At 38.6% G+C, this 20,351-nt stretch overlaps 2 protein-coding genes across 5 annotated transcripts in view; one reads left to right on the forward strand and one right to left on the reverse strand.

Annotated features, from left to right (window-relative positions):
- bcor (BCL6 corepressor) overlaps positions 1–2,380 on the reverse strand; it is a 279,875-nt gene extending 277,495 nt beyond the window's left edge. For all 4 annotated transcript variants that reach the window (XM_059968251.1, XM_059968253.1, XM_059968249.1 and 1 more), the window contains exons 1-2: positions 2,029–2,380; positions 1,649–1,730 (exon numbers count right to left, since the gene is read on the reverse strand). In XM_059968251.1, the coding sequence (XP_059824234.1) occupies positions 1,649–1,730; positions 2,029–2,138 (192 nt within the window). In that variant the 5' untranslated portion in view covers positions 2,139–2,380. The remainder of the gene's footprint in view (positions 1–1,648; positions 1,731–2,028) is intronic.
- Positions 2,381–3,411: 1,031 nt separating this feature from the next.
- The window catches only part of atp6ap2 (ATPase H+ transporting accessory protein 2), a 46,108-nt gene continuing 29,168 nt past the window's right edge, over positions 3,412–20,351 (forward strand). Inside the window, exons 1-3 of the mRNA XM_059968254.1 lie at positions 3,412–3,612; positions 7,638–7,765; positions 9,346–9,474. Coding sequence (XP_059824237.1) covers positions 3,534–3,612; positions 7,638–7,765; positions 9,346–9,474 — 336 coding nt within the window. The 5' untranslated portion in view covers positions 3,412–3,533. The remainder of the gene's footprint in view (positions 3,613–7,637; positions 7,766–9,345; positions 9,475–20,351) is intronic.

A 20,351-nucleotide genomic window follows, 5' to 3' on the forward strand; every position in this document is an offset into this window, starting at 1 on the left:
TCCAGCATTTTGTGTGTGTTGTTTTCAATATATAAATCAGGGTATTTCAAGATTGTCTGTAATTTCAGATTTGTCTGAAATCTGTAGTGACGCAACTGTGTTAGGTTAAAGGAAAGTTACTTTATTTTGTCAATATTATATACTATTCAGTGCCCCAATTAATTATTTGCTTGCAGCAACTGAATTTCAGATTGATCTTACTATAATTTTCATCATGATAAAATTTGAAGAAAAATATTGTTATAATTAAAACAAAATTAAATTAAAATGTTCTTTCTTCCCTAGCTTTAATGGGGAAAATATAAACTTTGCTAAAAATGTTAGTTTCTTGGTACATTAGTTTAGTGACTAGATTAATCATTGATTCTGTTATGTATGCATTAACTTATTTCTTTATTGATTCCTTTAACGAAAAATACCTCAAAAATAACTATTTCATACTGTTAAAGGTGGAGCTACATCAATCCACAATTGTTGAAATCTTGTTAATCATCATACCAATCATTGATGAAATTTATTCCATTGGGATTTCTTTAACTAATTAGAAGAACAAAACCATAAATTTTGACATTCCTCACTAACTTTATGTACGTGTCAATGATGCCGTCACTTTTTCTAGACTTTGCTTCAGGTTGTGGCAAACTATTTATTCTGTGATGATGTCCTTCCTGACCCTGAGGAGAGCGCCAACCTCATATTCTTTCTTTCACAAAGACTGATACTACCACTTCCATGACACCAACCATTTTACTCCAACTTCAGTACATCTGCCATTGAACTTTCATACAACATTTTAATGTTTTGATTTAATTAGAATCTTCTGTTGTTAAGCAACACATGTTTCAGTTAATGATGATCTCAGACAAGTTTAAAAAGTCATATTTGTGTCAATGGGCCTCCATAATTCTGCCACCCCTCCAAGAGGAGCAAAAATTCCTTCCTCTGGCAAAACTGTCTGTACCTTTGATTCCAATCCCCTCTCCCACTTTACTGTCAGTATCTATGCCTACAGCTATCAAGGCTCTACATTTGGGAATGCCCTCCCTAAAGTAGTATCTCTCTGTTTCCAGATTCTTTTTTAAGATGAAGAAATTATGATAATCCTTTCCCATTGTTGTTATATGGTTCTCAACCACATTGCCTCCCATCCTTCTATGAAGCAGCATGGCCATTACAACCGGAAAATGCTATAAAATATCTTAAGGTATCATATGGTTAGGGTGAAGTGACAATTGAATTAATTTCACCCTTAACATTTAAAATGTTGTTACTTTTGAAGGAACTGCAAATGTACATGTACACAGCATTACAGTAAGGTTTTAAAGCAAATAATCCACAAGAAATCAGATCAAACCTTTGAAAATCTACATTTTACTCATGGGAGCGAGGTTATAAAAAATCTTGTAAATCTAAAAAGTGGACAAGGAACTCGTAATAAACATACCAGCAGGTCATTTTGATCAAAGAAGTATGTTGAACACTCAGAAACATAGTTAAGTTCAAATGCAAGCTATGACTAAGTTCAAGGAATCTCTTACAACTACGTTCAGTCAGTTCAATCTTTGTAACTTTTATCAGTAAATCTCTATGATAATTTATTTTGGTTTTTCAGAGTAAATTGTTTAAAGAAAATAAAAGCAGGACTCACCTTCTTCACACCTCCTATTGACTGAGAATCTGTCATTTTAAAATTCTCGGATCGTCCTTTGCCAATTTCTGAATCTACAAACCTGGAAAAGTCGGTATCAAGGATTTAAGATATGTAATTAACAGTCAACAAATAGTTAATGAAAAATAATTCGAAAAGGGTTCATGAAACATTCTTATGTCCAAAGAAATGCATTTATCTACAAACGTCAAATAAGTGATTGTTCCTGTATATAATTGAAGGATTTTAAAAGTATTTTGTGACACATTTACTTTATGTGATTGTATCTAACTTGGGAAACAGTTCCTTAAACGAACCAGCAGATGAACTCGGTGCCGGGGGAGGGGGGAGAAAGAGATGTCAACGGAAATTAAACTCACTTAGTATCGGGCTTGTCGCGATCCTTCTTGCCGCTGATGCACTCTCCGGGCGCTGAACGAAAATCGCCATACGTTTCCTTCCAAACGCGTTTCTCTTTGGTTTGCGCCATGATTTTTATAAGATAAACGCAACTAAAAGCCCATTAGCGTTCTCATGCGACCCAAAGACTTTTTAGATTCATGTCTCTTTAACTTAAAAGAGGGGATAACCCCCTTCTCTCCGAGTAAACGTTTCAAAACTGTGCCAGCCTCTACGCCGACATCGACAGCATGATGATGCTGATGAGTCTCCTTGGCTCCCACTCCTAAGGAGAGATAGATCGAGGTTGGATTGGGATGTTTGAAGCGCTAGTTTCTCTCCCCCCCCCCCCCCCCCCCCCACCACCAATCACCAGGGACGAGACTGCTCCTACAACAAATCTTCCAGCAACTTCAGTCGCTTCATTCTGCCTAAACGCAGCGGAGGTTCATTGCAAAGCCTTTTTAATTACGCATTGACGGCGCCGTAAGATGAAAAAAATAAGACAGGCTACAGCTTCCCAGTTTGGTCGTATTTTGAAGTGTAGTAGTTACAAAGCATTAAAATTTATACCGGTTGTGACCAAGGGTTCCGACCCGAGTTTCCCTCAGCCCAAGTCCAGTTTGTTGCTCGTATTCAGCTCACTCAGGATTTCCCCTTCCCTTGAGTTCTTTTAGAGTTGGATTTTCAAGTCGTTCTCCCGTTTCCTTTTACTTGTCTAAAGTTGTAGTTGATTCTCATCTTTTAATAAGAAAACGCAACAGTACAATGAACGAGGTAAATTCCAGCGCTTTGCCGCTACTCGCTGGAGCCGCCGACCAGCCCGTTTCGCTGGCCCGGTTTAGCGGGCGCCACCCGGGAAGTTTCGCTGCGCCGATCCGAGAGGGACTGAGCCAAGCGAGCCTGACGTCACACCTCATCAAACGGCACAAAGCGCCCAGGGATAATTACGGAAATCTCAAACACGAGCTTGTGTTGGCCGGGGCGGGAGAGAGAGAGAGAGAGAGGAATTCTTGGTTTATTCCGTGCTGGGATCTATTTATTTATTTATTCATTCTGTCGTTGGTACAGGTTTTACACTGGCCGCTCCACACGCCATCTCCGGGGTCGCGAGCTTCCGAACCGTTCTCGCTAATCGCGAGCAAAACGATCTCGACTCGAGCTCCACAATTGGCCACGCGCCAAGGAAGGAAGCAGGGACGTCAGTACCGTTCCTCATTGGCCTAAAATGGGACCCGCCCTCCCTCCTCTCAATTTTGAATGGCTCCTTTCGTCGTCGATTAAATTTTCTGTCCCGCCCTTCTGCGCTTTCTTTTCCTTCGAATTGGTTTAATTGTTGTCAATCATAGGCCAATTCTGATCACGAGCCAGTGTATGATGCGACGCCGTAAAGATCACCAGCCTGAAGAAGAGGCACCTTTCCTCCCATCACCACCATTCTCCGTCTCTTTCGTACGTCCTGTCCAGAAGGCAGTGCGGTGGCAAAATGGCGCTCGGATCTGTGGTTTTCCGAGGTGGTGCCGGGCTTTCTCAGCTATTCCTCATCACTACAGCCCTTACCACGGGTAAGAATATTGAAAGGTCACCTTTTGTTTGCCAAATTCCCTTACCTGTTAAGACTTCGGTAATTTTCCTTTCATTTGAGAATAGTTGTCTTCAAATATCTGCATAATATGATTAGTAATTAAATAAACCTCGGGAAGATTACTTCCCGAAAAGCAATCTCGTACACTCATGCAATTTTAGGTTTGTATGATTAAATTCAAGAGTTGTATTAGTGATTTCAAAATTTCGGTCGAGAATGTGATTGCTTAAGAGATGGCAAAATCATGTGATTTAAAAAAATTCAGTTCTTTCTCATATACTAGATTAAACTGGATTTTTTTAAAACTGCACTGTTATTCAGCTGAAAAATATAGTAGTTGTGAGGGGGCAAGTGACTCCTGCGGATTTCGTTTCGTTTAGAAGGTATCAAGAACCAAATGAGAGTGAAGTTTAAACAATATTCGTAAGTTAATGTACTGTTAAATTTAGACGACTAGATTTCATTTCAACAGAGAAAATGGGAACTTCAATGGTGTCTTTTAAAATTCCCAAGATTAAAGGTACTGATGGCTGATGTAAGAATGCAGGTTAAGAAAGGAAGAGGAGACAAAACTGGAACCATTTGGATTTTAGAGACACTCGGGAAGTCATTATGTACTAGTCTGCAAAGTAGACTAGAAAATCTGTCATCTTTGCCTGAAAGACTTCAGTGAGCCAATAGGTATTTGTAGCAATGTAATTTTTGAAAGCTAAAGTTATAATTTAAATTCAAATTTATTAAATCACTTTAAATTTTCTGGCTGCTGGCATCATCATCGTTAATGTGCCATGTCTCTGGGTGCTGTAGTAGAATTTAAATATTAGTCCCTGCCTCTGAATGCTAGCCCAGTAACAAGATTCTACCATATCACTTGTGACTACATTTCAAAAGTAGTTAATTGGGCATACAATGCAATGAGGCTCTGAAGATTTGTTTCACAACTGTAATTTGAAATTTTATTTGTGACAAAATGCAGGTTTTAACTTGTTTTCACTTGCTGGGGTATGCTATATGTTATGTCAATAATCCATTTTAAAAGTCACCTTGATGGTTTCTACTTTTGCATCTTTAATAACTGGGTGAAATATAATAAATTTAAAAATGCATTCATTTTGAATTAACCCATTACTTTTGGTAGTTCTGTTTGCATGATTATAGTTTTAAAATATAAACTTTGTCTCAGGGAGTAATAGTATTTGCAGCTATGAACACTTATGGTTTCATATTGGTACATTTTATATTCTAGTGCATTACAGGATTGGTTAAGCATAGATTTAACTAAGATTCTATTTGCAAAACTAATTGTCAGTGAGAGTTGATGTTTTCTACTTCTGAAATCTAGTTACAAACAGTTGAGGTCACTGTAGATTTGTTTGCAGTGCGTTCTAATCTGATCAATGTGGATGAAGAAACCTCACTTAGGATTTGTTAGATTCAAAAATTCCCTGCATTGTTTCATACAGTTGTAAAATCCTCAAAAATATTGAAATTCCTGCTATTTAAGAGTTACTATTCCAGTACTGTTTATGTTCTACTCAAATAGTGTATCCAACTGATGGTGTAGCTTATTGGAATAGATGAAAGTTGTTCTTTTTCTCAACATGGATCAAATGAAGTGGCTTACCTTTGTAAATTCTGACAATATACCAGCTATATTCAGTGGTAATGGACAGCATTAGTGTCAGTAGTCAATCTTAATAAATGTATATTTTACATCAGCTTTTTATATCAACAATTACAATGGTCTCTTTTCCACAAATGTGTTTTTAGCTAAAAATGGTTACCAATTGGCACATAAAATCACAAAAAAAAATCAATGAATGTATTATCAGATTTTTTTTGTAATGATATTCGCTCTTTCTATATCACTTTGAAATAGAATTCACTAGGCACTGGACTGTTCATACAGAATACCAGAATCCTGGCCTTCTATTTAAAATAGTATTTAATGCCTTGGTTCTTAAGGTTGTCATTGCTGGGGGGGATGTGGGGATCAGCTCCTGTAACCTAGTAAATGCTCCCAGTGGCATGTGTCTCAAATTCACTGGCAGTTGTTCGGCTTCTGGCCTCCATGTGTGGCTTAGCTACTAAGCCTGGCGGAACCATTTCTACTGACAGGAAAAGGAGCAAAGGTGGGTTACTGGCTGGTGCCTAAAAACCGGATCCTTCTGAGGCTTGTCGTGGTTCAAGGCTCATTTAGGAGAAAGAAAACTCTGATCTCAAATCTCTGCTGCCTTGTAGCTATAACCACTCATGGGGCAGGCTTCTGGAGTTACCCCTGAGGAGAAAGCTGGAGTTGGAGTCCCTAAGGCAGTCCTACATTGATTTCAATGCTGACTGGCAATTCCTGTGATGCCACTGGTGCCAAACTATATCTGCATCTTTTGTTCCTTTGGATTCATCAGCTGCGGGAAGAGGAAGAACCTGTTGCATGGGCAGCAGCTTGGTCTCCATATCTTATTGTCCTTGTCCTATTATGTAGACAGCTACAATGGAAAACTCGCAGTCAATTATGACCAATGGAGGGCCTCACTACATGCCCAACTGGTCATGATTTGTAGATTGGCTAACAATGCTATGAAACCTAACCACTGTCTCTCAGTATTGCATATATAATCAAACCTATTATTTGAGACAAGATGTTTCCACATGAGCTACTTTGCTTCACACTGCGTGTTTTTTAGTATGAATGTGGTTCTGATTTGTTTTTACTATTACTTTTCCTCTTTGAATGTTTAATTCCGGATACAGATTCAGAAGAGGTGTTTTGTTTATCATGCAAAAGAATGCAAGGTAAGTACCATGAGGTCAAAATCATAAAGTCATCCAACCTGCCTTGCCAGACATCCACCCACTCAAGCAGCAGACGTAATAGAAAGAAAGGGGTCTACTGTTTTTTTTGGCATTCTTCCCAGTTCATGGCCAGAGATGACAATAAAGTTGACCCAATTGGTTTGTAGATTAATATCAATTAACTTTGCCTAACTGGGAATTGAAACTGGAGATTTCACTATCGCGAGAAAATCTGCAGATGCTGGATATCCAAAGCAACACACAGAATACTGGAGGAACTCAGCAGGCCAGGAAACATCTTTGGAAAAGAGGAAACCATCAGTGTTTCAGGCCAAGACCTATCATCAGGACTGGAAAGGAAGGGGAGCAGTCAGAGTAGGAAGGTGGGGGGAGGGGAGGAACAAGTACAAGGTGGCAGGTGATAGGTGAAACCAGGGGAGGGGTGAAGTAAAGAACGGGGAAGTTGATTTGTGAAAGAGTAAAAGGGGCTGGAAGAGAGGGAATCTGTTAGGAAAGGGTAGAAGACCTTGGAGCAAGGGGAAGGGGCAGGAGTACCAGAAGGAGGTGATGGACAGGTAAGGAGATAAGGTGAGAGAGAGAAATGGGAATATTGAGGTGGGGAGGCATTTACCAGAGGAGGCCATAGGGTGACCTGTCAGAATGGGAATGAGAAGTAGAATTGAAATGAAAAGGGTGGCCTTCAGGAGATCCCACTTCTTCTGGTGGATGGAGCTTAGGTGCTCAGTGAAGCAGTCTCCCAATCTGCGTCAGGTCTCAGTGACATACAGGAGGCTGCACTGGATACAGTAGATGAACCCAACAGAAGTGAAATGTTGCCTTATCTGGAAGGACTATTTGGTGCCTTGAATATTAGTTAGCGAGGAGGTGTGGGGCAGAGGCAGATGCAGCACTTGTTCTGCTTGCTAAGTGGAGCTTTCTGGTCACTAATACATATATAGAAACTGGAGCCTCTTGGTCAATAATGCATGTGTTTTTGCCAGCATAGCTCTTGGTTCACATTGATTATGATTTTAAAGACCTCGTGCATTTATTCTGCTCATTTTGTAGCTAAGTTATCTCAGTAGAACATTCTTTTTCAGTTATATCTTCTAAAATGATTTTGTACTCTAATTTAATTTGAAAGCTTTCAATGAACTTCTAAAATTCTTCCTCATTTTTTTTCTTGGTTTCTTCCAACATCTATTTTTGCAGGAGTGTTTAGTGATGAATTTAACATATTGAGGGCTTCGCAGTCTGTCCACTTCCAAAATGCAGGGCCTCTGCCCGGAGGCCGTATTCCAGATGTTGTGTCTTTGTCCATGGGATTTTCAGTCGAGGAGGTAAATGTCTCTTTTTGTTATAAGTTCGTGTGAAATTTGATTTATCGTTGCCAAAATTAACTATGCTTAGTATGTCAAATTTACGCAATGAAACTAAATTTGTTTTGACATCTATAAATATCTACTCCAAAAAAATCACATTCTAAATTGTGATTTAACTCCTAGTACATTCATGAATTGAAGTAGTAATTGGTCCACTAAGCGTGAAATAGGAAAGTTACTCATGATTTTTTTCTCTGTATTTCTAATAACTGCATGTTCTTAGGCTACATACTGTGGAAAGTTTAAGCAAGGTAAATGTGATGAGTGACTAGTGCCCTTCACCTTTTGCTATCCACAAAAAATCTGGGCCAGAAATGTGCTCTGCTGAAACTCTTTTATAGTGACACTGAAATATGCACCAAGAGAAACCTGGTAAGCTATAAGTTTGATTACAATGTAAATTAGCATGTTTCTCTTGTGCGTACGTTTGCACAAGAGTGAAATGATACAGATGCTGTAAATTCAAACCTGGGGCATAAAATGCTGGAAATACTGAGTGGATGATGTAGCTGCAGGAGAGAGAAATGGTGCTGCAAGGAAATTGACCTGAAATATTATCATATTTCTTCACAGATACTGCTTTTCTGTTTCTATTCAATGATAGGCAATCCACATTGCAAATTTTCATTCGTGGTGGAGCTAATTGGTATTTCATGGTTCAATATTTGAGAAAGCACAAGGCACCCACAAATTAATTTAATAATTTGGTATATGGATGGTCCATGAATTCAACTTTTCCTGACCTTTTTTTCCCTATCCACTCAACATCACACTCTATTCCCGATCAACTACATGGAGCACGGGCTATTTCTGGAATCAAAACATCATACTATTTTATGTCCTATGTTGAAACAATAGGACAGATCCATAATATTTGTGAGTATGGAGAATTTGTTGGTATTTCCATGAATCTGGTTACTCACTGATGTTAGGAAAGTGATGTAAAGCTGACTGGAATTGCTACAGTACATTCAAAAAACAGTACACATAGCAGACTGGATCAATGTTCAGAATGTCAGATTCACCTAGCTGATAATTAAAAATAGGTTGGTCCAATAACTTGATACAAGAAAAGAGGACCTGACATTGATTTCATCTGCTCTTTTTTTAAAAAAATAGAGTATTATTACTGTACATCATAAAACATTTGGATCTCATTTCACTGTTTTCATCCTTTCTCCCTATCCATCACAATAAGAATTTGCTTTCTCAATTATTATCTTAGTCTATTTTTCTTTAGTGGGCTGAGGTGGAGGCAGCGTGAAATATCAAACTAGCAGTAGTGTTAGAAAAGTAAATTGATAAAATGCAAATTCTTTGAAGTTCTTGTTTGACTTGAGTCATAGGAGGGCTGGTTGTTTTCTTTTGCATGGACATCTTTTGGATTATGCACTGGTTTTTATGCAAATATAGGCACCATATGAACAGTGGGAAGAAAATTAAGGTTTTTTCCATATTGTGTTATACATTTAAAGTAGAAACAATTGTCAGATTTGTCTGGGTACATCAAAAAGATACTTTGCTTTATTTTTGAAAAGGATCTTCCATGGTCTGGACTTGCTGTCGGGAGCTTGTTTCACCGGCCACGTGCCAACTTTTTGCTAATTGTGAGGGGAATCGAACGGCTGGTTTTGCCTAAGAGTGGACTTTCGTACATTGTTGAAAATGTAAGTAGTTCTTTCAGAAGTTTGTGTAATGTATAATGGAGATACTGCTTTATTATAAATTGAATCCTAGCGGTGTATCCATGTTTAACTTCAGAAACTGTTGAACTCAAAACATTGAACAGATCTCAAAATACAACCTTTTAGAAAAGTAACAAATGAAAAAAAAACATTAGTGTTATAACTTAATGCCATTGACTGTAAATGTACAGTTGTTACTATGATTACTTTGAGTACAGTTAACTAATTTGCATTATGTTTAAAGATATCTCACTTTAAATGGGAAAGTCAATTGAATTCTGCTTGTACGCTTCCCAGTTTGGTTAGTGGTTGCATCTACTCTAGAATCAAGCAAAGGAAATACTAGGTTTTAGTAAGTTGACTGAACAAGGCTTACTGCATCTGGATTGGGAGAATTTAATTTCTCATTGCCCTATAATTTCATGTGGCTAAAGAGCTTTCTGAAAATTGCACACCATTTCTCTTGTGAGATACTAATCTCCAAAGGGCATGCACAGATCCTTTAGTGCCATTGAGGTCATTTGTACTCCAATACCCAAAGCACCACCCCACTACAAGTGAAAAATAGTGGTGGTCTCCCTGCTGTTTGTCACATTGGAAAAAAAAAATTCATCAGGGTCCTTGGCCATCTCTTCAAAGTTAATGATCTGCTTTCCCTATCATAGATCGATTTTATCCATTTGGACTTCATCTTCATTGTGCAAGTCAGAAAAATGTAGGAAACCACACCAGCTACTATTTGCATGGCCTTTATAATTTCACTTAAAGCCTTAGACTTTTCCTTTGGAGAGACTTTTGAGCAGTGTTGACAAGTATCACTACCTGTGTATCACTACTACACAGTCCATAGACTGTGATGGAAATCAAATCTTAACCATGGATCTTCAACATGTTCAGTCTCAATATGGAATGTAGTTGAACTTCTGTGCCAATTTATTTTCCTTGTACTTTGCTCTAATTGTCCTATTGGAATGGAACTTCAGCTTATTTCACCTCCTTTCTATCTCCAAGGTTATCCCAACCTTGACTGAACTGCACCAGATCATCTGATATTTACAAGTAGATGGGTCTTGCACTTAACATTAATAAAACAAAAGACTTCAATTAACCTGCATCTGCAAAACAACACTGCCCTTTGATAACTAAGGTCCGCAGTGAGATTCTGGAAAACATGTACTCCTACCTATGGTTCATGAACAATTTCTGTTCACCATCATCTTTAGTGCACGAGCATAACCTTTGACTGCCTAAGGAAGGGAGTGTTAGATGATTAGGCTCTTCAACCTGGCCTTAAGCTAATAGTCTGCTGGGAGCAGTGTTCCTTGCTCTCTTGTAAGTAAACCAGCAAGTGTCCTCCCCAGATCACATCAATATTTAGGTCCTAATTACACTCAATCAGCTTCATTGACGAAGTGTTGTTTTGTATGTTTGACACCAAACTCGAGAATTAAACATTTTATTCAAAAAAAGGTCAAGAAGAATTTATTAGCTGGATAGGGGAAATAGTTAAGGATATCCTCACAACCTTGCCTGGAAAGATGTAACAACACCACTTTTTTCAGTGGTTACAAGTTAGTACAGAAGCATTTGTAATAGTATTGGTCTTCAATAATGCAGTCTGGTGTAAATGTAAGAATGAACCTCCTAAACTAAACATCCACCTGCAGAAGAACTTGCAGTTCACCCATTGAACTTACCAATCAACTTGTATCAACAAAAGTGGAATAGCAGCAAGGCATCATTGAACCTGTCTAACTGTCTAAGCAAGGAGACATTAAGCCATGTCATCCATACTGTCTAGTATGACAAATCTGTCATAAAGTAGTTTTTCTTACTAAAATTTATTTGTAGTCATTTGTCTTTTAGCTTACTCCCAACTATTTTAAAAATTCAACAATTCTATAACTGTTAAATTGCTTTTCACTAATTTCTATTTGTAGTCCTGGTGGCCCAAATTAATTTAAAGTAATATTCCAAATTTAACATTGGAAATAATTACAGTAATGTAACTTGTACATACAGTCATATACTATGTATAATTTTTAAGTAGAGTTATAGGAAGTTAATTGGAGATTGATGTGCTGATAAAACTTGGTTCACTTTCTAAATTGTACATAATGTAAAGTCAGAAAGTACATGAGGATGCAGCATAGAAAACTTATATTTTGTGCTAGTGTTTATTGCCTCCAAGTCTCTTTCCATAATCACTTCAAAGCACATTCCTATATTTTCTTACTTTCCAACACCCAACCCTTGTGATCTATCTTGATTACTACAAATTTTAGAAATTTTATGAAAAAGGTTGTATTGGAAAGCTTACTGCAATTGATGAACACTGAAGCATGCTTTGCTGGTTCACTGATTGAAAATTTAAAATACATCACAGCCACAGTACTGACATGACAGGCTGTACAAGGAAAACTGAACAAATTTTTAATCAAAGATAATTTTGAAGATGGGACACAAAGATGCAATATGCTTAATATCTATTTATATAAGCTATTAAATTTTAATTTGTACATCTCAATCCAATTATGTCAGACTTCGCCTGAAGTGACATTTTGGTTCCAACTTCTCATGCCATACTGTATAAATTCTGCAACAATTCTACATAGCATTTTTAAAAAATTATACAATTTGTTGTTTAAAAGTAAAAAAAAATCAAATTAATTCATTTCTCCATTGCTTTTCATTGTTCTATTTTATATAGAGCATTATTTTATAATAGTTTGTATTGTTATCTTGCCACCTATAATCATTTCAAATAGTCTCTAAAGTAGTAACCTTGATCACAATGTTTTTTTAACTCAGTATTTTGATTTGGATTTTCTGAAAATGTGTTGGTTTTCCTTGACTGATAATTGAGCTTTAAGATGGTAGCTAAGTCAAACTTTGTACATAGTTGGTGGTTTTGTGTGCAATATACAGTTGCAAAGAAACTTCCTGAAGAACTGAACTCTGCCTGTGAAGCCTGTGAAATTGATGTTAATCGTTAAGATGGCGACAGAACATTAACCGCATCCAAACTATTTTGAGGTGTGCAGCAGAATAGAACTGCTAGGGCTTCTATATTTGTAGTGTATTAATTTTAAAACAACTGCACAAGGAAACTACTCTACAATGATGTTTCTGATGCAGAATTAATGGTATTGAGTGCATCTTTGATGTGTTTTATTATAATGAAATATTACAAATGATTTGAAGCAAAATTTGTATTGAATAGTCCAACCATTCTGAGAAACAGCTGGAGAATAAAGGGACTATTTTTGAAACTAGAGCTAGAGATAGCTTTGCTCTACATATGTTTTGATCAAGGACAAATGCAAATACAAGAAAAAGCAGCAAGAAACATCCAAATGGCATTTCAAGCCTGTCCCCCATTCAATATGGTCATTCAAAGACCTGACTCTTGTGCGAGTTGCAATCCTGAATTCTACAAACTTTCTTTCAATAATTTATCTATCTTTTTAAATGCTTGCAGCCTTGACAACCCTCTGGAGTATAAAATTCCAAATATTTAGCATCCTTAGTGAGAAGTTAGTTTTGTTCCTTAGAGGTACAGAGAAGTTCCTCTGTTTTATAAACTTGTCCTGATTCATGACTCTGCAAATGTGAAAATACCTCAACATCTACCATGTTGTGTCTCCTTAGAATCTTGTCTTTCTGAAGATCACACTTTGATCTTCTGAATTCCAAAAAATGACTTAACTTTGTGATAAACCACCCAGTGATTTTCAGAAATTAACAAAGTGACTCCCTTTGGAACAGCCTCTAGAATTAGTATGCACTTTTTTTTAAATAAGCGGACCTAAACTAAACTGTACACGGTATTTCAGATGAAACCTCAGTAACACCATGTACAATTGCAACAGTGATACTCCTTCCTATAATCTCTCTTTTTCAAAGAGGTATCTGATTTGCATAGTCTACCCAACTATTTTGGCTGGCTGGTGGTGCTGTGACATCAGCACCGGACTCTGGAGTGAAGGTTCCCGAGTTCAAATCCAGTCGGGCTGCTTCTGGTCACGCCTTCCATCTGTGCCGGGTTGAGTGTTGAGCTCGCAACTCAGCTTCGTTTTTCAAAAAAAACTGTGCTGTGAGAAGGATGTGGGAGACCACTCACAGAATTCTTCCTCCAAGACAACCACTTGGGGGATAAAAAAGTGGTCACTGAGGCTATGGCAGAGAATGGCTCACAAAAAAAATCCAGCTATTTAGGTGTCCTTGCGGATTTGGATACCTTGTATTCTGCCCCTCCTCCATATCATTGAGGGCCTAAAACAGTCTGCCATTGCCCATCTATTCATCTTGGCCTATTTTCCTTTCATGGAACCATATGGGCTGTCTTTTTTGATTTATGAACTCCAGCATCTTGCTAATAATAAACTAATTTGCCTTTGGTTTCTCTGTGAAGAATGGTATTACATTTGTGGATGTCGTTTTGAAAAGCTTTAGTCAATGCCTCTATGATCTTTGCAGCAACTTATTTAAACAAGCCAATACTGTATGTCCTGACAATTTGGCTGCCTTGGTGTCATTTTGTCCAATAAACTATCTGTTAAGGATTGTTACAGGTTATAACATGCTTGTGTAAACAGGCAGCCTTTGGGATTTTTGTAGTGTCCGCCACTATGAAAACTAATGTAAATTGCAGGTTAAAATTAAATTATTTGCCATTTCACTGTTATGAATTTAACATTCTTGTTTGACAGGGGCCCCTCACTTCCTTGAATAATATCATTCTTTCTATTTTAAGACCAGAAGATAGCGGAGCAGAATTAGGCCATTTGGCCCATTGAGTCTGCTCCTCATCTCTGTTCTAAAAGGACGCCCCTCTCTTCTGAGGCTGTCTCTTCTGGTCTTCGACTCTGTCATCATAGGAAACATCTTTTCCACATCCACTTTCTCAAGGCCTTTCACCATTGATAGGTTTCAATGAAGTCACCTCTGATTCATCTGTATTCCAGTGAACACAGGCCCAGAGCCATCAAACACACTTCATATGACAAGCTATTCAAACCCAGAATCATTTTTATGAACTTCCTTTGAATCCTTTCTAGTTTCAGCACATTCTTTCTCAGATAAGGAGCCCAAAACTGCTTGCAGTACTCCAAGTGAGGCCTCACCAGTACTTTATAAAGCCTGAACATTACATCCTTGCTTTTATATTCTACTCCTCTTGAAATGAGTGCTAACATTGCATTTGACTTCCTCACCACAGATTCAACCTGCAAATTAACCTTGAGGGAATCCGGAACAAGGACACCCAAGTACCTTTGCCCCTCAGATTTTTCTATTTAGAAAATAGTTAACACTTTCATTTCTTCTGTCAAAGTGCACGACTGTATACTTCCTGACACTGTATTCCATCTACCACTTCTTTGCCCATTCTTCTCATTGAAGTCCTTCTGTAGTCTCCCCACTTCCTCAGAACTACCTGCACCTCCTGCATCTTTGTATCATTTGCAAACCTAGCAACAAAGCCATCAATTCCATCATCCAAATTATTGACATATAGTTTAAAAAGAATCAGTCCCAACACAGACCCCTGTGGAACACCACTACTCACCAGCAGCCAACCAGAAAAGGCTCCCTTTGTTCCTGCTCTTTGCCTCCTGCCAATCAGCCACTGCATTATCCATGCTAGAATCTTTCCTGTGATACCATGGGCCCATAGCTTGTTAAGCAGCTTTGTGTGGCACCTTGTCAAAGGCCTTCTGAAAATCCAAGTACATATAATCAACCGATTCTCCTTTGTCTGTCCTGCTTGTTATTTCTTCAAAGAATTCCAACATTTGTCAGGCAAGATTTTCTCTTGAGGAAAAGATATTTTATCATGTGCCTCCAAGTACTGTGAGACCTCATCTTTGATAATCAACTCCAACAAGACGAACTGGCTGATAATTCCCTTTCTTTTGCTTCTCTCCCCTCTTGAAAAGTGGAGTGACATTTGCAAATTTCCAATCTTCTGGAACCATTCCAGAATCCAGTGATTCTTAAAAGATCATTACTAATGCCTCTGGAATCTCTTCAGCCACCTCTTTCTGAACTCTGGGGTGTATACCATCTAGTCCAGGTGACTTATCTAAGTTCAGACCTTTCAGTTTCCCAAAAACCTTCTGCCTAGTTATGGTAACTTCACACACTTCATGACCGCTGATACTTGGAACTTCCACCATCCTGCTAGTGTTTTCTGCAGTGAAGACAGATGCAAACTACTTTTTCAGTTCAGCCACCACTTCCTTGTCCACCATTAATACCTCTCCAGCATCGTTTTCTAGCAGTCTAAGATCCACTCTCACCTCTCTTTTGCACTTTATGTATCTGAAGAATCTTTTGGTATCCCTTTTTGGCTAGATTTCATATTCCATCTTTACCTGAATAACTTCTTAGTTGCCTTCTGATGGTTTTTTTTTGAAAGCTTCCCAGTCCTCTAATTTCCCACTAATTTTTGCTCTATTATATGCCCTTTTTTGGCTTTTCTGTAGCTTTGACTTAGCCAGAGTTGTGTCAGCTTCCCTTTAGAATACACCTTCCTGTTTAGAATGTACGTATACCGTGCCTTCTGAATTGTTTCCAGAAATTCCAGCCATTGCTGCTCTGTTGTCATCTCTGCCAGTGTTCTTTTCCAGACAATTCTGGCTAGCTCCTCTTTCGTGCCTCTTAATTCCCTTGACTCCACTGTAATACTTGTACATCTGTCTTTAGCTTCTCCTTCTCAAATTTCTGGGTTCTTTTACATTAAGTTCTCTAATCAATTTCAGTTCATTGCACGATACACAATCCAGAATAGCTGATGCCCTAGTGGATTCAACTCTTTAGAGACATTTCTAGTATTCTAGAAATTCCCCCTCTTGGAATCCAGCACCAACCTGATTTTCCCAATCTGCCTGCATATTGAAATTGCCCTTTCAGCATGGATTTTGTACCTCCTGTTCTAATTAGTGGACCACATCCTTACTACTGTTTGGGGGTCTGTATATACAGTTGTAAGAAAAAGTTTGTAAACCCTTTGCAATTACCTAGTCTTCTGTATTAATTACTCATAAAATATGTTCTGATCTTCATCTTTGTCACAATATTACACAAGCACAATCTGCCTAAACTAATAACACACGCAATTGTACTTCTCATCAATACCATTGAAGCAATCACTGTCCAGCCTAGGTTTTAAAAAAAAAAAGTGTGTAAACCTCTGGGGTAATTTGGAGTCAGGTGTTCTATTCAATGAGATGAGATTGGAGGTGTGGGTTGTAGACGTGCCCTGCCCTATAAAAGAGACGCACAATCAGGTTACTGACAGAGCCTGCTCTTCTGAAGAAAGATCTGTTTATGTGTACCATGCCTCAATGAAAACAACTTTCCAAGAACCTGAGAAGAATTGTAGAGATGCAAGAAGCTAGATAGAAAAGGCTACAAAAGCATTTTTAAGGTCTGAGAGTTCATCAGTCCACAGGAAGAGAAACCGTCTACAAAAGGAGGTAATTCAGTACTGTTGCTACTCTCGCAAGAGTGGACATCCTGCAAAGATCACACCAAGAGCACAACATGCAGTGCTGAAGGAGGTGAAAAAGAGACCATGGGTAACAGCAGAAGACCTGCAGAAATTTATAAAACTTGTTAAAGTCTCTGTTCATGTGCCCACTATTAGAAAAACACTGAATAGGAATCGTGTTCATGGAAGGACTCCATGGAGGAAACCAGTGCTCTCCAAAAAAAAGTTGCTGCACATCTCAAGTTTGCAAAAGACCACCTGGATATTCCACAACACTTCTGGGACAATGTTATGTGGACAGATGAGATAAGAGTTGAACTTTAGCAGAAATGCACACTGCTATCTTTGGAGTAAAATGGGCACTGACCGCCAACACCTAAAACCTCATCCTAACTGTGGAGCATCATGGTTTGGGGCTGCTTTGCTGCTTCAGGGTCTGGACAGTTTGCAATTGCTGAGGGAACAATTAATTCAAAATCGTATTAAGACATTTTATAGGAGAATGTCAGGGTAGTGGACCGTCACCTGTGGCTTAATTGAAGTTGGATAATGTAAAAAGACAATGATTCAAAACAGGAGTAAATCAACAAATCAAAGGTTTAAAAAGAAGAAAATTCATGTTTTGGAATGGTCGTCAGAGTCCGATCTTAATCCAATTGAGAAGCTATAGCATGACTGAAGAGAGCTGTTCATGCAAAGTATCCCAGAAATATGAACTGAAACAGTTTTGTATGGAGGAATGGTCTCAAATTCCCCCTCACCATTGTTCAACTCTGATCAGCAGCTTTAGGAAATATTTGGTAGAGGTTGTTGCTGCTGAATGAGGTTCCAGTTATTTAATACAAGGGTTCACATACTTTATCTAGCCTCGACTGTGATTGATTAAACAATGTGTTCAATACAGGCATGAAAAGTACAATTGTTAGTTTAGGCAGATTAGATGAAGATCAGACCACATTTTGGGTAATTGGTGCAGAAAACCAGTTAATTGTGAAGGGTTCGCAAACTTTTCTAGCAGCTGTAACTACCATCAGGCAATGCCACCCTGTTCTCTTCCTGTCTGTCTTTTTGATACAATGTATATCCTTGGACATGAAGCTCCCAACTATAATCTTCTTTCACTCGTGTTTCAGTGATGCCTACAACAACATACATGCCAATGTGTACCTGTGGTACTAGATCATCTACCTTATTCCATATCCTGCGTACATTCAAATAGAACACTTTGTCCTGTATTCACCCTTTTCAAATTTGTTTGCTTTTTACCTTGCAGCTCATTCTGTTGACTGCGATTTTTGCCTTATCATTAGACTGTCATTGCTTGTAGTCTCACTACGCATTGCCTCTATTTGTAAACCAATTAGCTCATCTTCAGCACTATCACTCTGGTTTCCATCCCCCTGCCAAATTAGTTTAAACCCACTCAAAGAACTCTAGTTAACCTGCCCGCAAGGATATTGCACCCCCTCAGGTTCAGGAGTAACTTGTCCCTTTTGTACAGGTTATACCTTCCCCAGAAGAGCTCCAATTCATCCGTAAATCTGAACCACTGCTCCCTGCAGCAGTTCCTCAGCCATACATTCACCTGCCAGATCATTCAGTTCTGACCCTCAATGGCATGTGGCACACAGGCAGTAATCCAGAGATTCCTACCCTGGAGGTCCTGTGTCTCACCTTTCTACCTAACCCCCTAAAATTTCTTTTCAAGACCTCTTCACCTTACCTATGTCATTGGTGCTAATATGTACCAAGACTTTTGGCTGCTCACCCTCGCCCTTGAGAATGCTATGGAAATGATCCAAGATATGTGATCCTGGCACCAGGAAGCCAACATGCCATCTGGGTGTCTCTGTCATGTCCTCAGAACCTTGTCTCTGTTTCTCTAACGAAGGAATCTGCTGTCAACACAGCAAAAGATTTTTCAGATGTGTGAAGTGTAAAAGGTGAGAGTAGATATCCAACCACAGGAAAATGACACTGGAGAGGTAGTAATGGGAGATGATTTGAATAAGTAGTTTGCTTCAGCCTTCACTATGGAAGACACTAGCAGAATACCAGAAATTTAATAGTATAGGGGGTAGAAGTGAGTGCAGTTGCTATTACTAAAGGTCTGAAGGTACTGTAGATAAATCACCTGAACCAGATAGACTACAGCCTGGGTTCTGAAAGAGTTAGTGACTAGATTGTGGAGTCAATTAATAATGATCCTTTAGGAATCACTAGATTCTGGAATGGTTCCAGAGGAATGGAAAATTGCAAATGTCACTTCACTCTTCATGAAGGGATGGAGTCAAAAGAAAGGAACTTTTAGGCCAGTGCATCTGACTTCAGTAGTTGGAAATATGTTTGAGTCCATTGTTAATAAGGTTTCAGAATACCTTGAGGCGCAATATAAAGCAGGCCAAGTCGGCATTTCCTTCAGGGGAAATCTTGCCTGACAAATCTGTTCAAATTCTTTGAGGAAATAACAAGCAGGATGGATAAAGAATCTGGAAGTTGTTGACTTGGATTTTCAGAAAGCCTTTCATAAGGCTGCTTAACAAGGTAAGATCCCATGCTATTACAGGAAAGATACTAGCATGGATAGAAGATTGGCTGACTGGCAGGAGGCAGTGGGTCAGAATAGAGTGAGCATGTTCTGTTTGGCTGCTGGTGACCAGTGATTATGATAGTCTTATGGTCTTACAGTGGGACTACTTTTTGCTTTGTATGTCAATGATTTGGATGTCAGAATTGAAGGCTTTGTAGCCAGGTTTGCAGATGATACAAAGATGGGTAGAAGGGCAGGTGATATTGAGGAAGCAGGGAGTCTGCATAATTAGTTGGACAGATTAGGAGAATGAGCCAAGTGGCAGGTGAAATATAGCGTAGGAAAGAGTCATGCATTTTGGTAGAAGGGATAATGGCATAGACTATTTTCTAAACTGGGACGAAATTCAAAAATCAGAGGGGTAAAGGGATTTGGGAGTCCTTGTGCACCCCTATAGGTTAACTTATAAGTTGAGTTGGTGGTAAGGAAAGAAAATGCAGTGTTAGCATTAATTTTGACAGCACTAGAATATAAAAGCAAGGATGAAATGCTGTGGCTATATAAGGCATTGCACACTTGAAATATTGTGAGCAGTTTAGGGCCCCAGATCTAAGAAAAGCTCTGCTGGCAATGGAGAGGGTCCAGAGGTGGTTCTTGAGAATGATTTCAGGAATGAAAGGGTTGGTGTATGAGGAACATTTGATGGATTTCGTCTTGTACTTGCTGGAGTTTAGAAGAATGAGGAGGGATCTCATTGAAACCTACTGAATAATGGAAGGCCTGGATAGAGTGGATGTGAGGAGGATGTTTCTTATAGTGGGTGAGTGTAGGATT

This window comes from Hypanus sabinus, chromosome 4 (assembly GCF_030144855.1).
Source record: "Hypanus sabinus isolate sHypSab1 chromosome 4, sHypSab1.hap1, whole genome shotgun sequence".
NCBI lineage: Eukaryota > Metazoa > Chordata > Chondrichthyes > Myliobatiformes > Dasyatidae > Hypanus > Hypanus sabinus.